The sequence below is a fragment of the Scyliorhinus torazame genome, chromosome 18, assembly GCF_047496885.1.
Source record: "Scyliorhinus torazame isolate Kashiwa2021f chromosome 18, sScyTor2.1, whole genome shotgun sequence".
Lineage (NCBI taxonomy): Eukaryota > Metazoa > Chordata > Chondrichthyes > Carcharhiniformes > Scyliorhinidae > Scyliorhinus > Scyliorhinus torazame.
This window is the reverse complement of record NC_092724.1, coordinates 32,810,109-32,837,273: the sequence shown is the minus strand read 5'-3', so window position 1 is coordinate 32,837,273 and position 27,165 is coordinate 32,810,109. Positions and strand designations below refer to the sequence as shown.

Sequence of the window (27,165 nt, the reverse complement as noted above, 5' to 3'; positions counted from 1 at the left end):
CAAATCCTGAAGGTGAAACTTTTGGATTTCTACAGAGGCATTACACAACTTGGGTATTAGCAAAATAAAATGTCAGCCATCTATTATTAACCAACCCATCTAAGATGAAATGTGACTTGAAGCTTGTTATGGTGATTTTACTTTTTAAATAAACGTGTAAGATCTCTTTCATATTTGTATTCTATTGAAGTAATTGATTATCATTGTCTTAATTGATTAACCAAATTTGTTTCCTTTTAAAGAGAAATTAGCATATCTTTTCAAGTTCTTTTTAATGATTAGCTGATCACAAGATTTATAATTTGGCATTAGTAAAACTATATTGTTCAGACTGACCCACACACCAATAATATGCATTGAACAATGTTGAGGTGTGCATCTGACTAAGTTTTAAAAAATAAAAACATTTATTGGCATTTCTCATTTATAAACAGTTGTATATATACACATCACATTTTTCTCGCCTGCGCTAATTTCCTTTATTATACAGAGGTTTAGTTTGTCCTTCGTTTAACTGACCCTACGTGCCTTTCATTGCCCTCTGGATCGGTCCATGGTTCCTCCCCAAAAAATTCTTCTTAGGTTACTCCTTGTTGTTGGCCTCGAACAGGTTTTGGAACAGACCGACAAACTGCCCCCAAGTATCCAGGAAGCCTTCCTCTGACCCTCGGGTGGCATACTTAATCTTCTCCAGGTGGAGAAATTCCGAAAGGTCAGCGAGCCAGTCTGCAGCTATGGGTGGTGCTGCCGATCGCCAGCCGAGCAGGATTCTCCGGCGTGCGATTAGGGATGCGAAAGCAAGGGCGTTGGCCCCCTTGACCATGTGTAACTCTGGCTGCTCCGATACCCCGAAGATTGCCACTATTGGGCATGGCTTCACCCTCACCCCCACAACTTTGGACATTGCCTCAGAGAAGGCTGTCCAGAACCCAGCAAGCTTGGGGCAAGCCCAAAACATTGGGTGTGGTTGGCCAGGCCCCTCTGGCACCGCTCACATTTGTCCTCCACCTCCGGGAAGAACCTGCTCATTCGGGTTCTGGTCAGGTGCGCTCTGTGCACCACTTTGAGCTGCATTAGGCTTAGCCTTGTGCAGGAGGAGGTGTGGTTCACCCTGCTCAGTGCTTCGCTCCAGAGTCCCCATCCTACCTCTGTCCCCAGTTCGTCCTCTCATTTTTGTCTGATCTCGTCCAGTGGAGTCCGGGCTCTGTCCAGTAGCTGTCCGTATATTTTCCCACATAGCCCCCCCCTTCTCGTTGCTTGTGCCTATCAAGTCGTCTAGTAGTGTGCTTTCTGGGGTCCAAGGGTACCCCACTGTCTCTTTGCGGAGGAAGTGTTTTATTTCCTGTCCTTTTGCTAGCCTCCACTTCCTCGTCAGTTCGTCTAGTGTCGCCAGTCTGTGCCCTACGTAGAAGTCCCCGACCGTCAATGTGCCCCCGTCCCGCCTCCATCTTTTGAAGGTGGTATCTAGCATGGCTGGGGGGGAATCTGTGATTGCCGCAGTTGGGGGCCATGGGGGACATTTTAGTTATCCCGAAGTGTTGTCCGAGCTGGGTCCATGTTCTCAGCATGGCCGCTACCACTGGGCTTGTTGTGTATCTTGTTGAGGGGGATGGGAGTGCTGCTGTAGCCAGGGCCCGGAGGGTCATTCCTTTACAGGATGCCTCCTCCATTTGTACCCAATCTATGTCAGGTTCTTGTACCCATCCCCTCACTCTTTCTGCCGTTGCTGCCCAGTGGTAGTATTGTAGGTTGCCCCCCCCACACACACACACAAACACCATGATTAGACTGTCTACGTTTTGGAAAAAGGCCTTGGGGATGAAGATCGGAATGGATCTAAACAGGAAGAGGCACCTTGGCAGTACGTTCATCTTGATCGTCTGCACTCTTCCCGCCAGGGAGAGTGGGAGTGAGCCCCACCTTTGAAGGTCTCTTCTTCCTTCGTCCACCAGGCTGGTCAGGTTCCACTTGCGGATCTGTGTCCAGTCTCTGGCTATCTGGATCCCCAGGTAGCGGAATCTATTCTGGGCTGTTTTGAACGGGAGCCCCTTCAGCTCTCTCCCTCCCCCATTTGGGTACACTGGGAATGCCTCGCTTTTGCCCAGGTTAAGTTTGTAGCCAGAGAAGGTTCCAAACTTTTTCAGCATTTGCAGTATTGCCTTGCCAGCTTCGACCTCCCTGTTTTGGTTGTTACTCACGTAGTCGCCTATGGCCCGCGATGTTTTCTGACAGAAGGCCTTGTCGGCCAGGAGGTCCATGTCCAGCCTCCATGTGGGGCGCTGGGCACGGCCTGTCTCCAACCTCACATCCATATCGTGTGGAGCGTGGTCAGAGATAACGATCGCGGAGTACTCCGTTCCCCTGATCCCTGGAAGCATCGATTTCCCCACTGCAAAGAAGTCGATACGGGTATATACCTTGTGTACTTGTGAGAAGTATGAAAATTCCTTCTCTCCCGGGTGCAGGAACCTCCATGGGTCCACCGCCCCCATCTGCTCCATAAACGCTCCTAGTTCCCTAGCCATGCCAGTCTTTTTCCCTGCTCTGGGGTTTGATTTGTCGGTCAGTGGGTCCTGTACACAGTTGAAGTTGCCCCCCATGATCAGTCGGTGTGTGTCAAGGTCGGGGATTTCTGCCATGGTCTTCTTTATGAATTCTGTGTCGTCCCAGTTGGGAACGTACACATTTGCCAGTACGACCAGTGCCCCTTCCAGGACACCGCTGATCATGATGTATCGTCCCCCTGGGTCCGTAACCGTCTTGGTTTCCGTAAACCTCATCCTCTTACTAATTAATATTGCTACTCCCCTAGCCCTCGTCCCGTAGCAGGAGTGGTATGTCTGTCCCACCCAGCCCTTCCTTACCAGCCGTCGGTTCTTCTCCCTCAGGTGCATCTCTTGTAGGTAGATTATGTCTGCTTTCAGGCTTCTTAGGTGGGTGAAGACTCTGGATCTTTTGACCGGGCCGTTGAGTCCCCTTACGTTCCAGGTAACGATCCTGGTGGGGGACATTTGATCCCCCCCCCCCCGTCCTGCGGGGCCACCCATACTTACCTGGTGGATGCGCCCCTGCCCTCCGGGGTTTCCCTTCGTTAGGGGGCCGTACAAAATGGCCGTGGTCACCGCTCTCACCATGAGGTCGGGGTCCGGGGTTTCTTTTTGTCCAGGGGGCACCCACCATGGCCGCCAGCTGTGTGTACGCCATGTGGCTGCGCCCCTGCACTCCAGGGTCTCCCTTCGTCCTGAAGCCCTCCCGAGTGGCTGTTTGTGGCACCGTCTTGGTTCCTCGCCCTGGTCCATGCCTGCCGAGGCCAGTGTTCGTGCTGCTTATCTACCTCACCCTTCCCTTTGCTTCTCTTTTGTTCTGCGCTCTCCGCCCCGACTCCTCTTCCCCCTCCCCTCCTTAGTCCCTGTTCCTCTGTTCTCCTCCTCCCCCCCCCCCCCTCAACCCCTGCCCCCCCTTCTCTTTGTGCCAGGCGCTCCCTCTCCCCTGAGAAGCACGCCGCGGCCCTCCTTTCTTCCTGCCCTCCCGTGCTAGCCCTCCTCGCGAGCACGGTGGCCCCCTCCCAGCACTTGCCCTGTTCTGGTCCTGTTTTACCATCCTTTGCTAGCCCTTATCTCGCCCTCCTGTCCGCCTTTTTCACCCTCATTCATCTTACTTCGCTTCCCCCCCCAAATTGCATTGAGAGGTGGAACGAGTCCGGGAACGAGTCTGCACAGTCCCGCACAGTGCACCAAACACGTGTGTATAGTTTGTGATCTTATTGTCTCTGTTTGCGGTCTGCCCGCTGCTCTTTGTCCCGATTCTTCCTTTCTTTTCCATCCCCGTCGCTTTCATGATGGCCGTTGCGGCTGTCCCTCCCCCAGTTTGTTTGCTCTAATTACCTCCTCCGCTGGGGTGTTAAAAAACAGCTCCTTCCCCTCAAATGTTACCCAGAGTTTGGCCGGGAATAACATCCCAAATTTCACATTACTTTTGTAGAGAGCTGATTTGGCCCTGTTGAATTCAGCCCTTCTTTTGGCCAGGTCCGCCCCAATGTCCTGGTACACCCTTATGGTCTTCCCTTCCCACATGCTCGCTTTCGTCTGCCGGGCCCACTTTAGAATTTTTTCCCTGTCTCGGAACCTGTGCAGCTTCACGATAATCACTCTGGGCTGCTCCCCGGCTTTGGGCCTGGGTCGGAGCGACCTATGCGCCCTGTCGATTTCTGGGGGTTTGGAAACTGCTCCCTCCCCACTAGCGTGCCCGGCATTTGGCTGACGTAGCCTGTTGGATATCTGCCCTCCATCCCCTCTGGCAGGCCCACTATTTTAACATTCTGCCGTCTGGACCTATTTTCCTGGTCCTCCACTTTCCCTCTTAGGCTCCCCTGGGTTGTTACCAGCCTTTTCACCTCGGTTTCCTGAGTTACCATCCTGTCGCTCTGGTCCGAGGCGGCCCTCTCCAACTCCTGAATAGTTTTCTCCTGCACCTCCGCCTTCCTTTCCAGGCCGTTGATGGTTCGCTGCATTTTTTCTGTTGTCTCCGCCAGCATCTCCTTCATGTGGAGCTCCGTCCTGAGTGCCTCCCTCATGGCTTTTATCTCCTCTATGGCGTTTATTTCCGTTTTCAGCACGCTTCTCCATTCCTCCCCCTGTGCGGTGGGGGGGGGGGGGAAGAGGAGAGATGGTCGCCACGTCCTGTTGCTGCTCGGCTCGCCAGCTTTTCCGCTTCCTGATTTGCCTGAACCTCCGCCCCGCCCTGTGGGGTCATCTGTCTGCGCGGCCGCAGCTCCTGCTTTTTTCCTTCGCCTTCGCTGCTGTTCCTTCTTACATCTCGCTGTCCCCTCAATTTATTATTTGGAGGCATATTTCTGTCTGTGCCTTCCTTTTAAAAACAATTTTTTTAATATAAAAAGGGATTTTAAAAAAATTTTCTTGCATTTTTTTTCCCCCTTTAAAAAAGGTTTTCCTTTTTTTAAAAAAAATTTGCAGGAGAGGAACAAGGAAGGTTGAATTTTAAAATTCTTATTTTGTCCTTGTAATCCTCTCCGTGCTCCGATTTTCGGGCCGTTTCTGAGCGATCCCCACTCCTCCACGTGCAGCTCACCGGGACCAGTCTCTCCTTTTTTTTCCCTCTCCCTCTCCAGCTCTGTGGAACGGTGCTTTGGTGCCTGGCGAATTCGCGGGGCCTAAGGAATTTTTTTTTTTTTTTTTTTCTTTGTTGAAAATTCCCCAGGAAAACCCTCCCAAAAGAGCCGTGATTTTGTGGCTGTGTGGGAGCTACTTTGCTGCGGCCGCTCCGTTCGCGATTGCCACCGGAAGTCCCGCATCTGACTAAGTTAAGGTCATTAGACCAATAACCAGGAGAATGAGAATTATTGATCTGTAGCAGAGAAAACACAATGTTCTGCAAGTATCACCATTCATAAATAGATCTGTTGACCATTTCTAAAATGGTGCTGCATAAATGACCTGCGTAAGTTCAGCATGAATACATATACTGAACATGTATTTTGATTTTTGTCTCTGTTCAAGGAAAATGAAAAGTCGCCCAGTCAAAACAGAAAAGCAAAAGATGCAACCTCTGACAATGGCAAAGGTTCAGTAAAGACAGTTTTAGTTATTTTAATTATGTCTTATTTAAATCCAGTAAATTAAAAAAGTTACATTCTTTACACATTCAGAAAAGGTAACTTTTCAGATATTGATTAATATGGGAACTAATTTATTTTGTGGTTAAGGTTGAAAATTAGGGCAAATAATGCAGGAGTGAGAGTGGAGCAGTATTGCCTCGGTCTATTCATTTCTTTCCTTCTTCATTCTCTACCCTTCAACTAGCACTTCAAAGGGGTCATCATTCACTTTTCTGGGCAGTCAGAGGGACCAAACTCTGTTAACAGTTCATATAGGTGACCCAACTTTCTCTCCGTTGTTCCTTCACAAACTTCAATAAAGGGTACTAAGTTCAAAACTCAGAAAGAAAATACTCCCAAGTCCTTGGACAGAAAGTCTCACTTTTTACCAAATAGTTGATTACAACCCTTTTTAATAATAAAAATAAAGGCACATATGTATTCAATTTCTACATTTTTGTATTAGAAATTCTTCAGTGTCTTTCTGCTTTCACAGCTCTTGCGGAACATTCAATCTTCATTATTTTTCAATATTTGAAATGCTCGAAGCACAAGATATTAAATTGGAATATTTTAAAATTAGGATTTGAATAAAACAGGCGCATCATCCCTAAGGATACAGGGAGTAGTTATAAAAAAAATAATACAATGTATACTTGAGAAACATTGGGAGGAAGCAGAATTTACAATGGACTTTGAAAGAGAAATGGATGCATATTTGAAAAAAACAGGTACGAGTGAACAGTAATGGAGTCGGCTAGGTAACAAACTTGGCTAGAGGTAGGACTATTGCCCCCAAGCCAGATGGTTCCAGGTTCATAATTTAGGCAGAACAGAGAATTCTTCACCATTGGCAATACATTTTTAAACATTTCATCGCAGCATCTCAGCTAGTTATAAACAATCCCATGTGATTATCTGAAGAGGAGCTGGTGTATTCTTCAGTGTCCTGGCTAATACCTGTTCCAGGTTGTTAGATATTAAGGAAATTGATAGATACGGGGATAATGTGGGAAGTTAGAGTTGAGGTAGAAGATCACCGCAATCTTATTGAATGGTGGAGTTAGGGCAGCACCATGGCGCAGTGGTTAGCACTGCTGCCTCATGGCGCTGAGGACCCGGGTTCCATCCCGGCCCCGAGTCACTATGGAGTTTGCACATTCTGCGTGGGTCTCACCCCCACAACCCCAACGATATGCAGGCTAGGTGAATTGGCCATGCTAAATTGCCCCTTAATTGGCTCAACAGGTCATACAGCCTACTTCTCATTTTTTTATGAGATACAAAATACAAGGAAAGGACTGGTTAGAAAAGATCCAAAGATCTGGTCGTTAGTCAATTGGCAAGCATTACCCTGAGTCTTCTATGCAGAAACCAGATGTGAGAATAATCCTCTTGACCGCACCATACCAAATAAAATGATGGCTTCACTGGCTGGAGATGCAGAGCTTCAGTAGTATCTCTTTGGCAATCAAAGCATGGTACATACAGAGAGGGTCGGTTAGCTCAGTTGGCTAGGCGGCTGGTTCGTGGTATGGATTAACGCCAACAGTACGGTTTTAATTCCTGTACCGGCTTTGGTTATTCATGAAGGCCCCTCATCTGAGGTGTGGTGACCTTCAGGTTAAATCACCACCAGTCAGCTCTCTCAAAGGGGAGAGAGCAACAGATGGTCCTCTGGGAATGTGGAGACATTTACATTTTGTTTGCTGTGTAATCTAAATCTACAAAGATCAGCCCCTCCATCTTCCACATGGGATGAAGCATGGGGCCATCCACTTATTCTACTCTGTAGCCCAAATGGATTGCCAGGAGATTTCAATATTTCAGGATTCTTGTCCTCTTGCTCTTGTACATTCTCTCAACTTTTGCTATGTGTACCTTGCCGAACAAACTTTTTTAAACCTCTGCATTCTTTGTGCATTGATTGCTGCCTACCATTCTGTTACTGTTCTCTAGTAGGTATGATAAAATGGACTTTAGTGACATTCTCTGCATTTGTTGGCTTTGGGTCCACCCTGAGTTGGTGCAGTCGATGGGCCGAATGCCCTCCTTCTGCACTGTAGGAATTCTATTCTACTCTATACTGCGTTGGACCACAGGATGTCGGATGCACATATGAGTCTGAGATATAGCCAGTCATACCATTAGCTGCACACGTCTACCACTAGATGGAGCTTCTGATCTTCATCCCAACAGCATCACTAATGCAATCTGATGGAAATGCATTGTCTTGAATTTCTGGGGCAATGGTTTCAAATCCTGTGGTGGAATTTAAATTCATTGAATTAATTCAAATAATTAATGAAACCAGTTTTACTAAAGCGGACCATGGTAATGTCCTCTATTGTCGTTAAAGACCCATTTAGTCCGCGAATCTCCTTTCGGGAAGCAAATCTGCTGTCCTTAGCTGGTCTGACCTACATATGACTCCAGACACACTCAGTTATACCAAGCTGTTCCGATATGGACTACTGTGGTTCACGAAAGTGGCTCATCACCACCTTCGTGAGGGAAATTGGAAATGGAGAAAAACACCCGCATCCTATGAAAGAATTTTTTTTAAACCTTGTTGGATAGAGGTGAAAATCCAAATTTATATTGAATTGTCATTGCTTTTGCAAAATCAATTATTTTAACAATTCACACGCAATTGTAAGGAGCTAAAGTAGACCTCTGCATGATATGAAATGTGTATTCAATATTGGGTGTAGTTAGGGTACTATAAATGTTATGACAACCACAGTGTGCTTAGTGCTCAATTTTTTTTTAATCCTCCTGGGAGAATATACAAATTAAGAAACTGAAAATGAAATCTGCTGTATGTGAAACTTTGATTTGAAAATTTTTGAACATTCATTTACGGGATGTAGGCATCATTGGCTCAGCCAGTAGTTAAAATGTACTCCCAGGCAAATGTGCTGAAAAAACAGTTGGTGAAACTTTGCTTAACTGTCATGTCAGATGTAGAAAGAAAGTGTTGTGCTCCCAATACCATACAGTTGAGTGCAAGTTATTTCAAGTCACATGGTTTGATCACCAAAAACATTTGCCTTTCACTGTTGTTGTGATACCAACTGACAGTTAACAAATCAGTTAACAATAATAAAGATTATTATTAATAAATGTTACTACACCGGAATACACTGCATGCAACTCCAAATAAAACTTTGGTTCTTTCAACCATGCATTTTGTAAGAAGGAGCAAGATGAAAGTGACAAATATAACTGTTCAATGTGCTTCAACTGAAAACTGCATTCCGACTTGAGCTTACTCTTTAATGTATATTTGTTATTTTTATGTTTCTGCCTCTGGCCAATTTTGTTTGACAGATGGACTTGCTTATTCTGCGTTACTTAAAAATGAGCTGCTTGGAGCAGGGATTGAAAAAGTTCAAGACCCTCAAACTGAAGACCGAAGATTACAGCCTTCAACGCCTGAAAAGAAAAGTTTATTCAAGGTATGAGCTTCTCATCACTGAAAACAGAACAATTTAAACTACTTACCTGCACTGCCTCCATTTTAAGACTATTTTTGCTTTGCAACAATTGGTCTCCAGGTGACTTGTAGACTTTTAGTCCTATTAATTTCTTCTCTGGTACTTTAATAATTATTTTGGGTTCCTCATTTTCATTAGGCACTTGGCTCCCTACTACTTCTGTAAAGTAAATGGAAATAATATCTATGTACACTACAGTTATACTTGTGATTCTATGGGCTGATCATTCTATTAGTGTTGACCATATAGCATCCTGAAAATGAAATATCTGTTTATTGAAAATCCAGATCTTTAAGAGCTTTGTTCCCTTATCTTGCCAAATATTTTAAACCACTATTGTGTTCCCCATTTGGAGTTTTTAAAAAACAGTGTTAACATCTCAATGTTAATAACTTGTATTAATTTTATTTTCTAGTATTCACTCAGCGCTAAACGTGCAAGTCCTGACGATGGAAACGACATTTCACCATACTCCTTATCTCCTGTGAGCAATAAAAGGTAACCGTATGTCTCATTATGCCATTTTGTATTGAGAATGTTTTCTTTTTTTTAATGTATTTTATTACAAACATATATAAAAAGAGGTTACAGTGAACAAACACCCCGGAAAACATGCTTCCCTACAATCAACTATACAGTCTGTACAGATTTGTCCTCTTTTTTTTTCACTCACCCGTGACGAACAGCACATCAAACACGGTCACAAATATCCCCCACCTTTCCTCAAACCCCCCTGAAGAGCCCCTTAACTCATACTTCATCTTCTCTAATTGCAGGAAGTCGTACAGGTCACCCAACCAAGCCGCTACCCCCCCGGTGGCGATGCCGACCGCCACTCTAGCAAAATTTGCCTCCGTGCAATCAGAGAGGCGAAGGCCAAAACATCGGCCTTCCTCCTCTCCATGAGCTCCGGCTTCTCTGAGACCCCAAATATTGCCACCTAAGGCTCCGAGTCCACCTCCTCCTCCACTATTCTGGCTAAGACTGCGAACACTCCCGCTCAGAATCTTCCCAATTTTTCACAACCCCAAAACATGTGCGTGTGATTCGTGGACCCCGCCCACACCTCTCATAATCATCTGCTACTCCCTGAACAAACCCACTCATTCTCGCCCAAGTCATATGCACCCTGTGCACCACCTTAAACTGTATCAGGCTCATCCTTGCAAATGAGGAGGTCCCGTTTGTATTAGGAATTCTAATGTTTCAATAATACTACATTTCAGGTCATCTGAATGTTGAAACTATTCATCCCTAAGTAATTTTAAATGTCATTACTGAAAGTTCACATGAAGTTTCCTCATTTTCACTCTTTAACATTGAAACCTTTGTGGAAATGATTATATATTCTGACGGTCAGTATAGGTAGATAAAATATTGGAATCAGAATGCTAGGGACATGATTTTCAGTAGCCAAATGGTGTTTTCTTATTGTGGACACACTTTTTAATCTGTTTTGGAATTATCAAACTCCATGTTCAGCTAATATCGAAATATAATAAATAGTATATTAAACCGAATATATACTGACTCTGAGCAGTATGTGTGATTTGTACCAGTTTCTTTACTTTGCTCTTTTGTTGACTGTCTTTCACTGGAGTTTTGAATGCTGCAGTCGTAAGTCAACAATTCTCTGTGGAATTGGTTAATTTACTGGACAATTTTGTGACCTTTCCTGAATGGATCCTTGAACTCCACGTAACCCAACTTAACTCCAAGAACTGCTGGGGGCTGTGTAGCCAGACGGGAAGAGGTGGGGGTGCTGGTGTGAGCACAAATAGGCATCAACCTGGAATAGTGCTGTGGAGCCCAAATTAAGCTCTGTTAAAAAGAAATATTTTTTTTTGTATTGGTTATCTGCAATAATCATTTTGAAGACCATATTTTAGCCTATGTGAGGATCCAGAAAATCTTTTTAACAGGCTGATTCCTGGGATGGCGGGACTGTCACACGAGGAGAGACTAAGTTAGGATTATATTCATTGGAGTTTAGAGGGGTGAGGTGGATATCGTAAAAACTTATAAAATTCTAAAAAATTATAAACCTTTTAGGACTAAGGTGAGGAGAAGTTTGGTGAATATGTGGAATTCACTACCACAAAAAGTAGTTGAGGCAAAAACATTGTGTAATTTCAAGAAGGAATTAGATATAGCTCTTGGGGCTAAAGGGATCAAGAGATATGGGGGGGGGAAGGTGGGATCAGGGTATTGTACTCTATGATCAGCCATGATCATAATGAATGGTGGAGGAGGCTCGAAGGACCGAATGGCCTGCTTCTATTTTCTATATATGTTTCTATGTATGGAGCATACCCATGCTCTGCATTTATGTGCGTTCCTCAGTTTTCTGACTGAATTTGTTGTGGGGTCCTTAAACGCCTCATTAGCATATCACAGCCCCTTGAGTCTGAGACATTTTGGTAGTTATATTTGTCAATACTCGGTTATGAATGGTCACAAGGAAATTATAACAATGCAGTGCCAAGTAATGCTTTCTTTTCCTAAACTGAGCAGAGTGCAACCAGTGATAGAGATATGATCATATTGTCAAATTTAAGGAAGGTGCATGCTGCTATTTAGTTTAGCGTTTAATTTTGTATACTTCTGTCTTGAACAGCCAAAAATTGTTGCGGTCACCAAGAAAGCCTACTCGCAAAATCTCGAAGATTCCATTTAAAGTTCTTGATGCACCTGAACTTCAGGACGACTTTTACTTAAACCTAGTGGACTGGTCTTCCCTAAATGTATTAAGTGTTGGACTTGGCACTTGTGTGTATCTTTGGAGTGCCTGTACTAGCCAGGTGAACTTTTTAGCTTCCAGTCTCTCCCTCCCTGTTTCTGTCTCAGTTTCTGTCTCTCTCTACCCACCCCCGTTGTATGAACAATTTAATTATTACCATGATTTATCCTAAAATGCATATTTCAGCGACTTGTGGCTGTAATAAAAGGCCAATTCACTTTAAATAGTTAAATCTTTTTATTTTAGATAATGTAAATCAGGGATTATAACAATCAAGCATTCTTTATTCAGCATTCGGCACCACCTCATGATGTTGAACCTGATCAGTGTTCTGGAGAGATCATGTGATGTATGGTGCCCGACAGTTATGATTTTTGTTATTGGTAGCCATTCGAATCAATGATTCGTGAGGTTATGATGCTACATTGATGCCTTCTAAATGCATATAATTTCTACTCCAAGTGTTGGCTATTTATGGTAAACTATGTCTTGGTAGATGATTTCATTACTTAGTTACTTTTGAAACATTTTGTTACTTTTGTAATTGTTGTAGCAAATTAACATCTCAAACTATGAAGTAAAAAGGTCAAGTGACATGACCCTGTTTGGGTCCATACATTATTCTTCATTTGTGAAGTTGTTTGAACGTGTGATTAGATTCATGCTGTTCTATTAACCATGCTACTGTTGGTGACTGTTGCTCAGTCCTAACAAAGTGTGCAACACTGTGGTCATTGCAATATCATAGCAATTGGAAGCCAAAGTCTGAGATTCAAATGTGTACGAACTGGGTGGAATGGATAGTCACAGCTGTGCTGGATCATGATGGTAGCTCCCTAGTATTAGCAATGCCTCTCGGAGCCACTGACATCTGTGATTGGGTGTTAGAAAATGAGAGCCTGGACCTCTGTTAAAGGAAGTTGGGGCATAAAGCCAGAAGGTTAAAGCTGAAGAACCCTGCTGCCTTTCCAAGCCTCTCTGGATCTTGGGAGGGACTGGCAAGACACAGGAGTTGGGTTCTGTGGTTGATGCAGGAAGGAAAACTGAATAAGGAAACTTGTTCGGGATTATGGGTGAGGACTGAACCTTGGCATGAGTCCAGGGATTAGGGAAGAATTGGATACAAAGTTAATAAGGCATTCCTGAAGTTAAGTAAGAACTTAATTAAAGTATCCTATTTTTAAAACGTGGCGTAATTTCTTTAACTGTTTCTCTGGTAGTTTTCGAGTGACTGCAGTACTATTTCAGCAACATTGATTTTCAAAGAGCATGATCAAAACCTCTATAGACACATGGGATGGTGCTTTGTTAACTGGCTGCTCCACTACATATATATTGCAATGGTCTCTAGGGTTTTTGCTCATCAAGAATGTTCAGCAAGACTGGTGTGTAGAAGATGCTTTATATTTGTAAATTAAGTACGTTCCACTATGTATGTAACAAATAATGATTTTTCCGTGGCAGCACGGTGGTGCAATGGTTAGCACTGCTGCCTCACGGCACTGAGGCCCAGATTCGATCCTGGCCTTGGGTCACTGTCCATGTAGAATTTGCACATTCTCCCCGTGTTTGTGTGGGTTTCGCCCCCACAACCCAAAGATGTGCAGGGTAGGTAGATTGGCCAAGCCAAATTGCCCCTTCATTGGAAAAAATGAATTGGGTACTCTAAATTTATTTTTTAAAATTTTAAATGATTTGCGTCCTCATCACACTTCTGTCTTCTGGACCATCGACGTCAGATTTTGAAATTCTATCCTTGTGTTTAAATCCCTCCGTGGTCTACCTCTAACCTCCTCCAGTTCTACAACTCTCAGCTCTCAGCATCCTTCCAACTGGCCACTTGTGAATTCCCCACGTCCTTTGTGTCAAGATTGGCAGAAATGCCTTCAAGCTGCCGAGATCCAAAATTGTGCGATTCCCTCCCCAAATGTCTTTGCCTGCTTAAAGCCTACCTCTTTGTTCAAGAACTCCAAATATTGTCTCCTCCAGTTTGCTGTCAATTTTGTGTCTGATTACACTCTTGTGGAGCACCTTGGGATATTTTCCGACATTAGAGCTGCTGCGTAAATGATAGTTGTTTTTAGATTCTTAGTGTTATAATCTTTCCTGTTTAAGGATATTCAACTAAGAACTAATAAACTACATCTTGTGTGCTTATATTTTTAATGTCTAGACAACGAATGAGACAGAGACAGTGTCCTATTCATTATTATTTCAGCCATTTATTTTAAAATAGAGCTTGAGAAACCAAAAGTAGGCCACTTAACTATTTCCAAAGATGAAATATTTGTTCCAAATATTCAAATGACGAGTAACCTTGATCCTAAAGCATAAAAGTTCTGTTTACTTTATTTTATAAATGACTTCTGAACCTTAATCTTTTTACCTAATTTCATACTCTGCATTCTATGACCAAAGATGATCCCTAAACAAGACAGTTGTATGTATAGTTGATTTGCAGTCACACAAATTGGCAAATCTTTTATTAAAAGCTCTTACTTTCAACATATCAGTTTGAAGAAAGTGCATCAATAATCATTGAATATGTCAAAGAACATCACAGCAGAGGAACAGGCTCTTCCGCCCACCAAGCATGCGCCGATCCAGATTCCTTATTTAGACCTACTACTTATTGTCCAAACAATCTGTACCCCTCATTCTCCTATATCCTCTCTCTCACTCTCGCTCTCTCTCCCTCTCCCCCTCCCTCTCCCCACACCCCGGTTCATGTGTTGTATCAAGATACATCTTAAAAGTTGCAATTGTACCTGCATCCACTGGCAATGCGTTCCAGGCACCCACCACTCGCTGAGTGAAAAACATTCCCTGCACATCTCCCCTAAACTTTCCCCCTCTCACTTTGAACCTGTGCCCCCTTGTAATTTACTCTTCACCCTGGGAAAAAGCTTCTGAGTATTCACCCTGTCTATACCTCTCGTAATTTTGTAGACCTCAACCAGGTCTCAACTCAGTTTCCGTCTTTCTAATGAAAACAATTGCGTTCCAGGCACCCACCCCTCGCTGCGTGAAAAACAGTCCCTCCACATCTCCCCTAAACTTTCCCCCTCTCACCTTGAACCTGTGCCCCCTTGTAATTGAATCTTCCACCCTGGGAAAAAGCTTCTGAGTATTCACCCTGTCTATACTTCTTGTAATTTTGTAGACCTCAATCAGGTCTCCCCTCAGTCTCCATCTTTCTAACGAAAACAATGAGTTTATTCAACCACTCCTCATGGCTAACGCCCTCCAGACCAGGCAACATCCAGAAAGATATTCATTCTTGGACATGCCAAGCAGGTGTCATTATGGCTTTGGGTAGGGCCATTTTCTGTCAGCACTTGCTTGTGTGCTCTCTGTTACTAAAATGTGAACAGAATTTACGATGAGGAACAAGATAATTATTGAAGTTTGTAGAACACCAGTTAGTAAAAACAGGTGTTCAACCTGTTGCTTTTATAAACAAAAAGCCTCTTAAAATTAAATGTGAACACTTTTAGCATTTTAGAAAACTCAATAAAATTCATCTGATTTACAACTTTAGAATTATGATCTATAGCTTCACACTATTTTGGGAAACAAAAAAAACAACTGAAATTTCTCAAAGTTAACGGGAAAAATGTTTGGTCAGTACTGGCACATTGTGTGTGTGGATTGTAACCGTCTGGAAATCAGTCAAATCCCATTCAATTAAAATCTTCCAAGATATTAAAATATGCAAAGACAATTCAATGCATTAACGTAAAGTTAGTGTGAAATATGTCCTCTAAGAATGTTTCAACTTTTATTTTGTGCAATAGATGAGACAGTAGAAAGATCATTATAATAAAATGTCAATGAACTGTTGCATAGTTTCTGGAATAAGTTCAAAATTGTTTATCCAAGTTTTGCTTTCAGCACAGCTGAAAATGTTGCTGCCCTACTTGTGTACATATATTTAAAATACATCCTAAGTCATGGGCGGGACGGTCGCACGGTAGTTAGCGCTGTTGCTTCACAGCACCAGGGTCCTGGGTTTGATACCCGCTTGGATCACTGTCTATGCAGAGTCTGCACCTTCTCCCCGTATCTGCGTGTGTTTCCTCCGGGTGCTCCGGTTTCCACCCACGAGTCCCGAAAGACGTGCTGTTAGGTGAATTGGACATTCCGAATTCTCCCTCTGTGTACCCGAACAGGCACCAAATGTGGCGACTAGGGGATTTTCACAGTAACATCATTGCAGTGTTAATGTAAGCCTACTTGTGACAATAATGAAGATTTTGTTTTTTCTGTCTTTTAGGTGATCAGACTATGTGACCTTTCTATAGATGGAGATTCTGTTACGTCAGTTGGCTGGTCAGAGAGAGTAAATATCATTCTTTTGATGTGAAAATGGACCTAAGCTTTAGTTATATTTATGGAGATCTCTTTTATCTAGTTGTTATATTTACTCTTAATCACTTTGTTCATTTGTGAGTATACATTGCAACAAGCAAAATAAGTATTTCCTTGGATTGCCATCTTGAAGTGGTGGAGAGGCTTGAACGTTCTGTTGATCCCCAGAGCTGTCGGGTGTCTTAAACTCCTGACAGGATCACCCACGGCTGTAAGGTCGGAGGGGAGAATCCAGACAAAGGCAATCCAGAATAAGTCCTCAAACTCATGCAAACATGGGGAGAATGTGCAAACTCCACACAGACAGTGACACAGAGCCGGGATCAAACCTGGGACCTCGGTGCCATGAGGTATTAGTGCTATCCACTGCGCTACTGTGCTGCCCTTTCTGCAGCTTCCTTCATTACTGAAAATTCCTCTTCAGGATTCACTTTGCTCACCCCACATGCGGAAAGGGCAAGAAAAGGTGCTCTAAAAATAGTCTGTTTTATCCCCAACATGGAAAACCGCATCAAGGAGGCTCATCTCCCGTTGGTCAGAAAATCAAAGTTTTTTTTTGAAAATATATTTATTAAAGTTTTTTAACAAAACAAAACAATTTTTTCCCCTTACAAACAATAACCCCCCCCCCCCCCCATCCCCTGTAACAAAATAACGCAAAATCGCCCTGAGCAAGATATATACATGGTAAGATGATATATTTACAGAGCTTTATATACTGGCCCTCGCCCGTTTGTGCCAGTTTCCCCCACCCTCCATGTTCCCCCGCTCGTCCGTCCCCTCAAACAATCTCTCGTCCCGTCCCGTGTCTCCCCCCCCCCCCACCAGGGCTGCTGCTGCTGCTGACCGACCTTCCTCTAACGCTCCGCGAGGTAGTCTAGGAACGGTTGCCACCGCCTGTAGAACCCCTGCGCAGACCCCCTTAAGGCAAACTTAATCCTTTCCAACTTTATGAACCCAGCCATGTCGTTTGTCCAGGCCTCCACGCTAGGGGGCTTCGCCTCCTTCCACATTAGCAAGATCCTTCGCCGGGCTACTAGGGACGCAAAGGCCAGAATGCCGGCCTCTTTCGCCTCCTGCACTCCTGGCTCGTCCACTACTCCAAATATTGCTAGCCCCCAGCTTGGCCTGACCAGGACTTTCACCACCTGAGATATTGCTCCCGCCACTCCTCTCCAGAACCCCTCCAGTGCCGGGCATGACCAAAACATATGGACATGGTTCGCCGGACTCCCTGAACACCTTCCACATCTGTCCTCTACCCCAAAGAACCTACTCAACCTCGCCCCCGTCAAGTGCGCTCTGTGTACCACCTTAAATTGTATCAGGCTGAGCCTGGCACATGAGGAGGAGGAATTGACCCTACCCAGGGCATCAGCCCACAAACCTTCCTCGATCTCCTCCCCCAACTCTTCCTCCCATTTACCCTTCAACTCTTCTGCTAGCGCTTCCCCCACTTCTTTCATCTCTTGGTGTATTGCCGAAACCTTGCCCTCCCCGACCCATACACCCGAGATCACCCTGTCTTGAATTTCCTGTGTCGGGAGCAGCGGGAATTCCCTGACCTGTCGCCTCATAAAAGCCCTCACCTGCATATATCTGAATGCATTTCCTGGGGGTAGCTCAAACTTCTCCTCCAGTGCCCCTAGGCTCGCAAATGTCCCGTCGATGAACCGGTCCCCCATTCTTCTAATCCCCGCCCGGTGCCAGCCCTGGAACCCCCCCTCCATCTTCCCCGGGGCAAACCGGTGGTTACCCCTGATCGGGGACCACACCGAGGCTCCCACTGCACCCCTATGCCGTCTCCACTGGCCCCAGATCCTTAACGTTGCCGCCGCCACCGGGCTCGTGGTGTACTTTGATGGCGAGAGCGGCAACGGCGCCGCCACCAGCGCCCCCAAGCTCGTTCCTTTGCAGGATGCCATCTCCATCCTCTTCCATGCCGCTCCCTCCCCCTCCATAACCCACTTACGGATCATCGCCACATTTGCTGCCCAGTAGTAGCTCCCTAGGTTTGGCAGCGCCAGCCCTCCTCCGTCCCTACTGCGCTCCAAGTACCCTCTCCTTACCCTTGGGGTTTTGTTCGCCCACACAAACCCCATAATACTCCTCCCTACTCTCTTGAAAAAGCCTTTGGTGATCACGATGGGGAGGCACTGGAACACAAACAAAAACCTCGGAAGGACCACCATTTTTACCGACTGCACTCTACCCGCCAACGAGAGCGGCAACATGTCCCATCTTTTGAAGTCCACCTCCATTTGGTCCACCAACCTCGTCAGATTCAGTTTGTGTAGGGCCCCCCAACTCCTGGCTATCTGGATCCCTAGATACCGAAAACTCCCCTCCGCCCTCCTCAGCGGTAGGTCCCCTATCCTTCTTGCTTGGTCCCCTGCCTGTAGTACAAAAAGCTCGCTCTTCCCTACATTGAGCTTATAGCCCGAGAACTCCCTCAAAGTCTGCATGACCTCCACCATCCCCTCCATTGGGTCCGCCACATACAGCAGCAGGTCGTCCGCATATAGCGACACCCGATGCTCTTCCTCCCCCGTCCATTTATTAGACTCCCTCAGTGATATGGCCACGGGTTCGATCGCCAATGCAAACAACAGGGGGGACAAAGGGCACCCCTGCCTTGTTCCTCGGTACAGCCGAAAGTACTCCGACCTCCGCCGGTTCGTCACCACACTCGCCACCGGGGCGCTGTAAAGGAGCTTAACCCAGCTAATAAACCCTCCCCCGAACCCAAACCTACGCAACACCTCCCAGAGGTACTCCCATTCAACTCGGTCAAAGGCCTTTTCCGCGTCCATGGCTGCCACTATCTCATCCTCTCCCTCCTCCGATGGCATCATTATCACGTTTAAGAGCCGCCGCACATTCGTATTTAATTGCCTGCCCTTTACAAATCCCGTCTGGTCCTCGTGTATCACCCCTGGGACACAGTCCTCAATCCTCGTGGCCAGCACTTTTGCCAATAGCTTAGCGTCCACATTTAGGAGCAAAATCGGCCTGTACGATCCATATTGCAGTGGGTCCTTGTCTCGCTTCAGGATCAAGGAAATTGTCGCCTCCGACATTGTCGGGGGCAGGGACCCCTCCTCTCTTGCCTCGTTAAAGGTCCTCACTAGTAACGGGACCAACAGGTCCGCATACTTTCTATAGAACTCCACCGGGAACCCGTCCGGCCCCGGTGCCTTCCCCGCCTGCATGTTCCCCAAACCCTTACTCAGCTCCTCCAACCCGATTGGTGCCCCCAAACCAGCCACATCTTGGTCCTCCACCATCGGGAACCGCAGTTGGTCCAGGAATCTTCCCATCCCCTCTTCTCCCCCTGGGGGCTGGGATCTGTACAGCTCTTCGTAGAAGGCCTTAAATACCTTATTTATTTCCGTTGCACTCATAGCTCCCCCACCATCTTTGACTCCCTCTATTTCCCTCTCTGCCGCCCTCTTACGGAGCTGGTGTGCCAGCATCCGACTGACCTTTTCCCCGTACTCGTAGGTCGCCCCCTGTGCCTTCCTCCACTGTGCCTCCGCCTTCCCCGTGGTCAACAGGTCAAACTCCGTCTGGAGCCGTCGCCTTTCCCCAAGTAATCTTTCCTCCGGGGCCTCTGCGTATCTCCTGTCCACTCGCAAAATCTCCCCCACTAACCTCTCCCTTTCCATGCCCTCTGTCTTCTCCCTATGAGCCCTGATGGAGATTAGCTCTCCCCTGATCACCGCCTTCAACGCCTCCCATACCACCCCCACTCGCACCTCCCCGTTGTCGTTGGCCTCCAAGTACCTTTCAATACACCCCCTCACCTTACCACACACCACCTCATCTACCAACAGTCCCACATCCAACCGCCACAGAGGGCGTTGGTCCCTCTCCTCTCCCAGCCCCACTTCCACCCAGTGCAGGGCATGGGCCGAAACGGCTATGGCCGAATACTCCGTCCCCTCCACTCTCGGAATGAGCGCCCTGCCCAGCACAAAGAAGTCTATCCGGGAGTATGCCTTGTGCACGTGGGAGAAGAAAGAAAATTCTCTGGCCTGCGGTCTTGCGAACCTCCATGGGTCCACTCCCCCCATCTGGTCATAAACCCCCTGAGCACCCTGGCCACCGCCAGCCTCTTTCCCGTCCTTGATCTGGAGGGGTCTAGTGCTGGGTCCAGCACTGTGTTGAAGTCCCCTCCCATTATCAGTCCTCCTACCTCCAGGTCCGGGATGCGCCCCAACATGCGCTTCAGAAATCCAGCATCATCCCAGTTCGGGGCGTATACATTTACCAACACCACCCACGTCCCTTGCAACCTACCACTAACCATCACGTATCTCCCTCCATTGTCCGCTACGATAGTCTTGGCCTCAAATGACACATGTTTTCCCACCAGAATTGCCACCCCTCTGTTTTTCGCGTCCAGTCCCGCGTGAAATACCTGTCCTACCCATCCCCTTCTTAACCTAACCTGGTCCGCCACCTTCAGGTGTGTCTCTTGGAGCATAGCCACGTCTACCTTCAGTCCCTTCAAGTGCGTGAACACTCGAGCCCTCTTCACCGGTCCGTTCAGGCCCCTCACGTTCCACGTTATCAGCCGGATTGGAGGGGCTCCCCCCCCCCCCCCCCTCCCCCCCCCCCCCCCCCCCCCGCCCCGCCGCTGACTAGCCATCTCCTTTTCTGGGCCAGTCCGGTGTCCGCGTCTCCCTCACCTCCGTCCCGGCCACCTCTTCTGTATCCCATTCTCTTTCGGCCAGTGCAGCAGCAACCCTGTTTTTCCCCCCGCACCCCTGTCTAGCTTTCTTGCTCTCTTCCCCCCCCCCCCCCAATCACTCCCGTAAGTCAGCTGACGCCTGCTGACCCTGGCTTTCCCCGCCATCGCTTTGACCCCCCCCCCCCCCCCCGTGTGGGAATCTACCCATCAGTAGATGTTCCTACGCTCCCCCTCCCACCTTTCTTCCCGCGGGCGGGAGAAAAACCCCGCGCTTTCCAGAGCCTGCCCCCCCCCCCCCCCGACGCAGCTTCTGTTGCGGCCTTGTCTCTCGTCCCCAGCCCATATAACATTCCCTGCGCGTGCTTACCCCCCGTATACAACCGCCATCATACTTCAACCCTCAAATACCCCCCACCCTCACAAATCCTCAATTAGAGTCCAGCTTTTCAGTCAATATAAAGGTCCACACCTCTTCGGGCGTTTCGAAGTAGTGGTGTTGGCAGTTATATGTGACCCACAGTCGCGCTGGCTGCAACATTCTAAATTTCACTCCTTTCTGATGCAGCACCGCTTTGGCCCGGTTGAAACCCGCTCTCCGCTTAGCGACCTCCGTGCTCCAGTCCGGGTATATTCTAATCTCAGCATTGTCCCACTTGCTGCTCCGCTCCTTCTTGGCCCATTTCAGGACCCTCTCTCTATCTGTGAACCGTTGAAATCTCACCATCATCGCCCTTGGCAGCTCGTTTGCTTTGGGCTTCCTCGCCAGCACCCGGTGCGCCCCTTCCAGCTCCAGCAACCCCGGGGGGGCCTCCGCACCCATCAGCGCCCCGATCATCGTGCCCGCATATGCCGCGGCGTCGGCCCACTCCACTCCTGGGCGACCCAGGATCCTCAAATTGTTTCTCCTCGACCTGTTCTCCAGGTCTTCGAGTCTTCCCGCCCACGTCTTGTGTAGCGCCTCGTGCCGCTCCACTTTCACCGCCAGGCCCAAGAGCTCGTCCTCATTCTCACTCACTTTGTCCTGGATCTCCTGGATCTTCACCTCGTGGGCTTTCTGGGTTGCCCCAAGTCCTTCAATTAATGCCAGCATCGGCGCCACCATCTCCTTGCGCAGCTCCTCAAAGCAGCGCTTAATGAATTCTTGCATCTCTTCTTTGTCCCCGGCTGCCGCCATTTTGTTTATTTTACCCCCCTTCTCCCGCTGCTCCAGTGCCGTTTTTTTGGCCGTTTCGCTGCGGGTCCGGTCCATACAGGTTAGTGGGGGACCTCTCTCCTCTCTTCCCCAAGGGTTGGCTGTGTAAAGAATCCCATTGGGGCTCTTCTATCGAGCCCGAAAGTCCGTCTTTGCGGGAGCTGCCGATTCGCTCCGCATAGCCGCAACCGGAAGTTCCCAGAAAATCAAAGTTAAACTCAATTTCAGAACCTGGAATGTACGAACCCTCATGGACTATGAACAAAACAATCGACCAGAAAGGAGAACTTCCCTTATTGCCTATGCCCTCAGGCACTTCAACACCAGCTTATCCACTCTATGTCCGTCAAACTCAACCCAAAGCACAGGAAGATGAAGAATCAGCTGGGAAAAATCAACGTTGAGCAGTTTCAAGAGTCGAGCATGCCAGTGAACTTCCAACAATGTCTTCTCCAAAATCTCCAGAAGCGTCCATTCTAATGGAGTGGAGGAACACTGGAAAGAGCTGAAGACAGCCGTCATCATCATAAGCTATGAAGAAACATCAGTGACAAAACCAGGAATAACCAAGATTGGTTTGACGAGAACGACCATACAATCCAAGATATCAGCAACACATAAATTCTTGTCTTCTGTTCAGTATAGTATTCAGTCATTCACGGGCAAATTGAGAAACTTATAAAACGTAATGAACTTCATAAAAACTGATTGAGGCATGTGCAATGTCAAGATGTTTTGCGGTTAACAAGGATTGAGACATCCACTGAGTATACCATTTTGTTGCAAAAAAAGAAAATATCTCTATAAGAAACAGTGCTGTCTCCCGTACCATTGAAGGTGAATCCTTGATTTACTCCTGGTGGTACGAGATGGATCATTTAGTTTTCAGGTATGATGTGGGTATACGGTAGCTAATATTTTTTTATACCAAACATACTGAAGCTATGTCAGAAAGAGAACTTTTAAATGGGAATTTTATTTGCCATAATTATGCAATATCATCATGCAAAATTGGTAATGGATTGGCTTAATTTTTGGCAATAATGGGTGATAATAACAGTGGCCCAGTGGTTAGCATTGCTGCCTCACAACGCCAGAGACCTGGGTTTGATTCCGACCTTGGGTTACTGTCTGTGGAGTTTGCACATTCTCCCGTGTCTGCGTGGGTTTCCTCCTGATGCTCCTCACAGTCCAAAGATGTGCAAGTTAGGTGGATTCGATATGCTAAATTGCCCCTATGTGTAGTTATGGTAATAGGGTGGGGGATTGGGCCTAGGTAGGGTGCTATTTCAGAGGGTCAGTGTAGACTTGATGGGCCAAATGGCCTCTTGCATTGTAAGGATTCTATGATTATCATTTACAAGTTGCAACTGAAAAGAATCTTGAAATCATAATAATTTCATTTATTCTAGGGAAATTTGGTGGCTGTTGGGACACACAAAGGATATGTTCAGATCTGGGATACTGCTGCAGGGAAGAAATTATCCACACTTGAAGGGCACTCTGCTAGAGTGGGTAAGTTGTTGGATTGAAGTTCATGGATTTACCAAGACTCATCTTTAAACTGGAATTCTCTCTCTGGGTCCAGGGTATTTTTAAACAATGTCTGGGAGCCGGCAAGTCTACACAAGGCAAGACAGCTTCCTCCCTATATGTGTTCAGGTGTGAAATATGGCACTTGGGTTCAGTAATTCTCCATGGTAACCAAGCCACACAGGCTTGTTGTTGGGTAGAACTCAGCAAATCATGTCGCTTTACTATTCAATTTTTCCTTAAATTAAACAAAGACAGATCAGAAGATAATCGTTTTAAATAAACCTCATGTTAGTAACACACTTTCTCATTTTTTGGGTTCCTATTCACCCTGTATCGTGAATCACTTTGTATAATGATTCATTTTTGAAATCCTATGACAGTCTTTGGGTAGGTAAATATGGAAACCAGTTTACAAACAGCAGGGAGATGGTCCTGATGTTTGAGCATAACAACTGGAAATCATTTGAATAGCATCATAGGATCCTTAATCTTCACTTGAACAAGCAGATCATTTTTTGCCTTAGCAATGTACATATCCTCGGTACTACACTAATCAAAAGCACCAGCAAAGCAGGGTTCCAGTTCAGGCTCTCTCTTTTTCTATGTTCATGGCAGAAAGTCAGTTTCCATAAGTAGCTTGAATTTCCAGTGCACCTTTTGTGCATGCCATAAGTAGGATGGTTTACCCTAATCTGACCACTTCCTTGTTTATTTAAATATTGGTGAAATTAGATTCCTTAATCTTCAGCCCCTGGGACATATTTTCTTCCCTCACCATTAACTCCGTGGGCAGCAGTACCCCAGGGTAAGTTGAATTGTTTTCACCCTTGGTGTCCTATTTAATCCAAAACTGAATTTCCAACTCAGTGGGTTTCCATTGCAAAGACTATTTATATCCCTACTTCAGTCCACTTCCTGTTAACATTCTCATTTGTGCTTTTATCATCTCTTGACTAGATTACTTCAATGCTCCACTTGTTAGCCTTGCATCTTCCACCCTGATTAAATTGTAGTTTGTCCAAATGGCGATTGGACACATCCTGTGCTGTACCAAATTCTACTTGCTTCACACCTATATCCTCTTTTATCCACGTTACCTGCCTCAAATTAGCAAATTCTGGCACTGTTTTAAATGTCTTCAGGTTTTGAGCTCTCTCTTTCTCCATAATATCTACCTGTCCTCCAGTACCCTCCACCATCTTTGATTATTTTTCTCTCTGACAGCAACTTTTTCTATATTCACACCTCAGCTTTGACAGTTATGACTGTATATATTGAGATACTAGTCTTTGACAGAAATTGTACCTCATTTCTTTTCTGCCCTCGGAGTTTAACAATTACACTGTCTAGTTTTATTAAAAGTATATTTGGGTAGAAAAAGCAATAAAAGCTAATGCTTGGTATCCCAGTAAGATTCCTATGTCTGCCTTTTTATTTGCAACTTCATGTAATCCAAAATCTACAAGTCTTGGAAACGGAAATAAAATATTCACAAAACTGACCCACTTCCAAATGGGAAATCATTTGACACAAGTGGACTTTTGAATACATTACTGATGTTCATATTTTGCATGCAGGATTGAAATTTGGTAGAAATGTAAAAATCATTTTGTATTTACTTTCTGCTAGACTGATGTCAGCAGTCAAAATGGCTTCCAATCAACTCTAATTGAAGCGGCTTTCTGTAAAATAAAATCGACCCGTCAGTAGGTTGTGTGCGTTTTCAGCACTACAAGCAGGTTACATTTAAGAATGATTTTTGCTTATAGGGGCTCTTGCATGGAATGCTGATCAGCTGTCATCAGGAAGTAGAGACCGTCTTATTCTTCAGAGGGATATTCGTACCCCACCATTGCAATCAGAGCGACGACTTCAGGGCCACAGACAGGAAGTTTGTGGTTTGAAATGGTCGACAGATCACCAGCTTCTGGCCTCTGGAGGAAATGATAACAAGGTAATAAAATCTATTAAGAACAAACATGATGAAAACTTAACTAGCTGCTCTAGGTTGTACTAGCCATAGGGGTTTTACAATGGTCTTTTCAGTTGGGTTTGATACTCTTTTGTTCTGGAAGATGAAATGGGGCTCCACTTCTGATCCCTATCAAGTAGTTCCAATATAAAAAAGGAATCTGTGAATAGGAACAGCCTTGTCTCCGATCCTTCTAATGAGTGATAGTTGACCGCATTCACTTGCAGCTCATACATGTGTAACTGCCACTAGGGTGTGAGGTTGTCCATTTTGGAAGGACAAATATGAATGCGGAATACAGGGTTAAATGTAGAGTTCTTGGCAATGTGGAGGAGCAGAGAGATCTTGGGGTCTATGTTCATACATCTTTGAAAGTTGCCACTCAAGTGGATAGAGCTGTGAAGAAGGCCTATGGTGTGCTAGCGTTCATTAACAGAGGGATTGAATTTAAGAGCCAGGTGATGATGCAGCTGTACAAAATTTTGGTAAGGCCACATTTGGAGTACTGTGTACAGATCTGGTCGCCTCATTTTAGGAAGGATGTGGAAGCTTTGGAAAAGGTGCAAAGGAGATTTACCAGGATGTTGCCTGGAATGGAGAGTAGGTCTTACGAGGAAAGGTTGAGGGTGCTAGGCCTTTTCTCATTAGAACGGAGAAGGATGAGGGGCGACTTGATAGAGGTTTATAAGATGATCAGGGGAATAGATAGAGTAGACAGTCAGAGACTTTTTCCCCAGGTGGAACAAACCATTACAAGGGGACACAAATTTAAGGTGAATGGTGGAAGATATAGGGGGATGTCAGAGGTAGGTTCTTTACCCAGAGAGTAGTGGGGGCATGGAATGCACTGCCTGTGGAAGTAGTTGAGTCGGAAACATTAGGGACCTTCAAGCAGCTATTGGATAGGTACATGGATTACGGTAAAATGATATAGTGTAGATTAATTTGTTCTTAAAGGCAGCACGGTAGCATTGTGGATAGCACAATTGCTTCACAGCTCCAGGGTCCCCGGTTCGATTCTGGCTTGGGTCACTGTCTGTGCGGAGTCTGCACATTCTCCCTGTGTCTGCGTGGGTTTCCTCCGGGTGCTCCGGTTTCCTCCCACAGTCTAAAGATGTGCAGGTTAGGTGGATTGGCCGTGATTGCCCTTAGTGTCCAAAATTTCCCTTAGTGTTGGGTGGGATTGCTGGGTTGGGGGGATAGGGTGGAGGTGTTGACCTTGGGTAGGGTGCTCTTTCCAAGAGCCGGTGCAGACTCAATGGGCCGAATGGCCTCCTTCTGCACTAAATTCTATGATAATCTATGATTAATCTAGGACAAAGGTTCGGCACAACATCGTCGGCCGAAGGGCCTGTTCTGTGCTGTATTTTCTATGTTCTAGGGTGAGGCACTGAAAAGGTAATTAGACCCATTGGGAAAGTACATTAAAAAGAATAGGTAACAAAATGGACATGGGGGAGGGGGGGGAGGAGACTTATAGATATGGTACTAGGCATTAAAGTACCGATATGTGAGGTGGATTGGCCACGCTAAATTGCCTCTTA

The 27,165-nt window shown here is 46.0% G+C and overlaps 1 protein-coding gene across 2 annotated transcripts in view; it reads left to right on the top strand.

Moving 5' to 3' along the window:
• The window catches only part of fzr1a (fizzy/cell division cycle 20 related 1a), a 72,503-nt gene that overhangs the window by 30,070 nt on the left and 15,268 nt on the right, over positions 1-27,165 (top strand). For both annotated transcript variants that reach the window (XM_072482530.1, XM_072482531.1), the window contains 7 exons: positions 5,517-5,580; positions 8,948-9,075; positions 9,530-9,612; positions 11,732-11,915; positions 16,131-16,196; positions 23,526-23,628; positions 25,419-25,603. In XM_072482530.1, the coding sequence (XP_072338631.1) occupies positions 5,517-5,580; positions 8,948-9,075; positions 9,530-9,612; positions 11,732-11,915; positions 16,131-16,196; positions 23,526-23,628; positions 25,419-25,603 (813 nt within the window). The remainder of the gene's footprint in view (positions 1-5,516; positions 5,581-8,947; positions 9,076-9,529; positions 9,613-11,731; positions 11,916-16,130; positions 16,197-23,525; positions 23,629-25,418; positions 25,604-27,165) is intronic.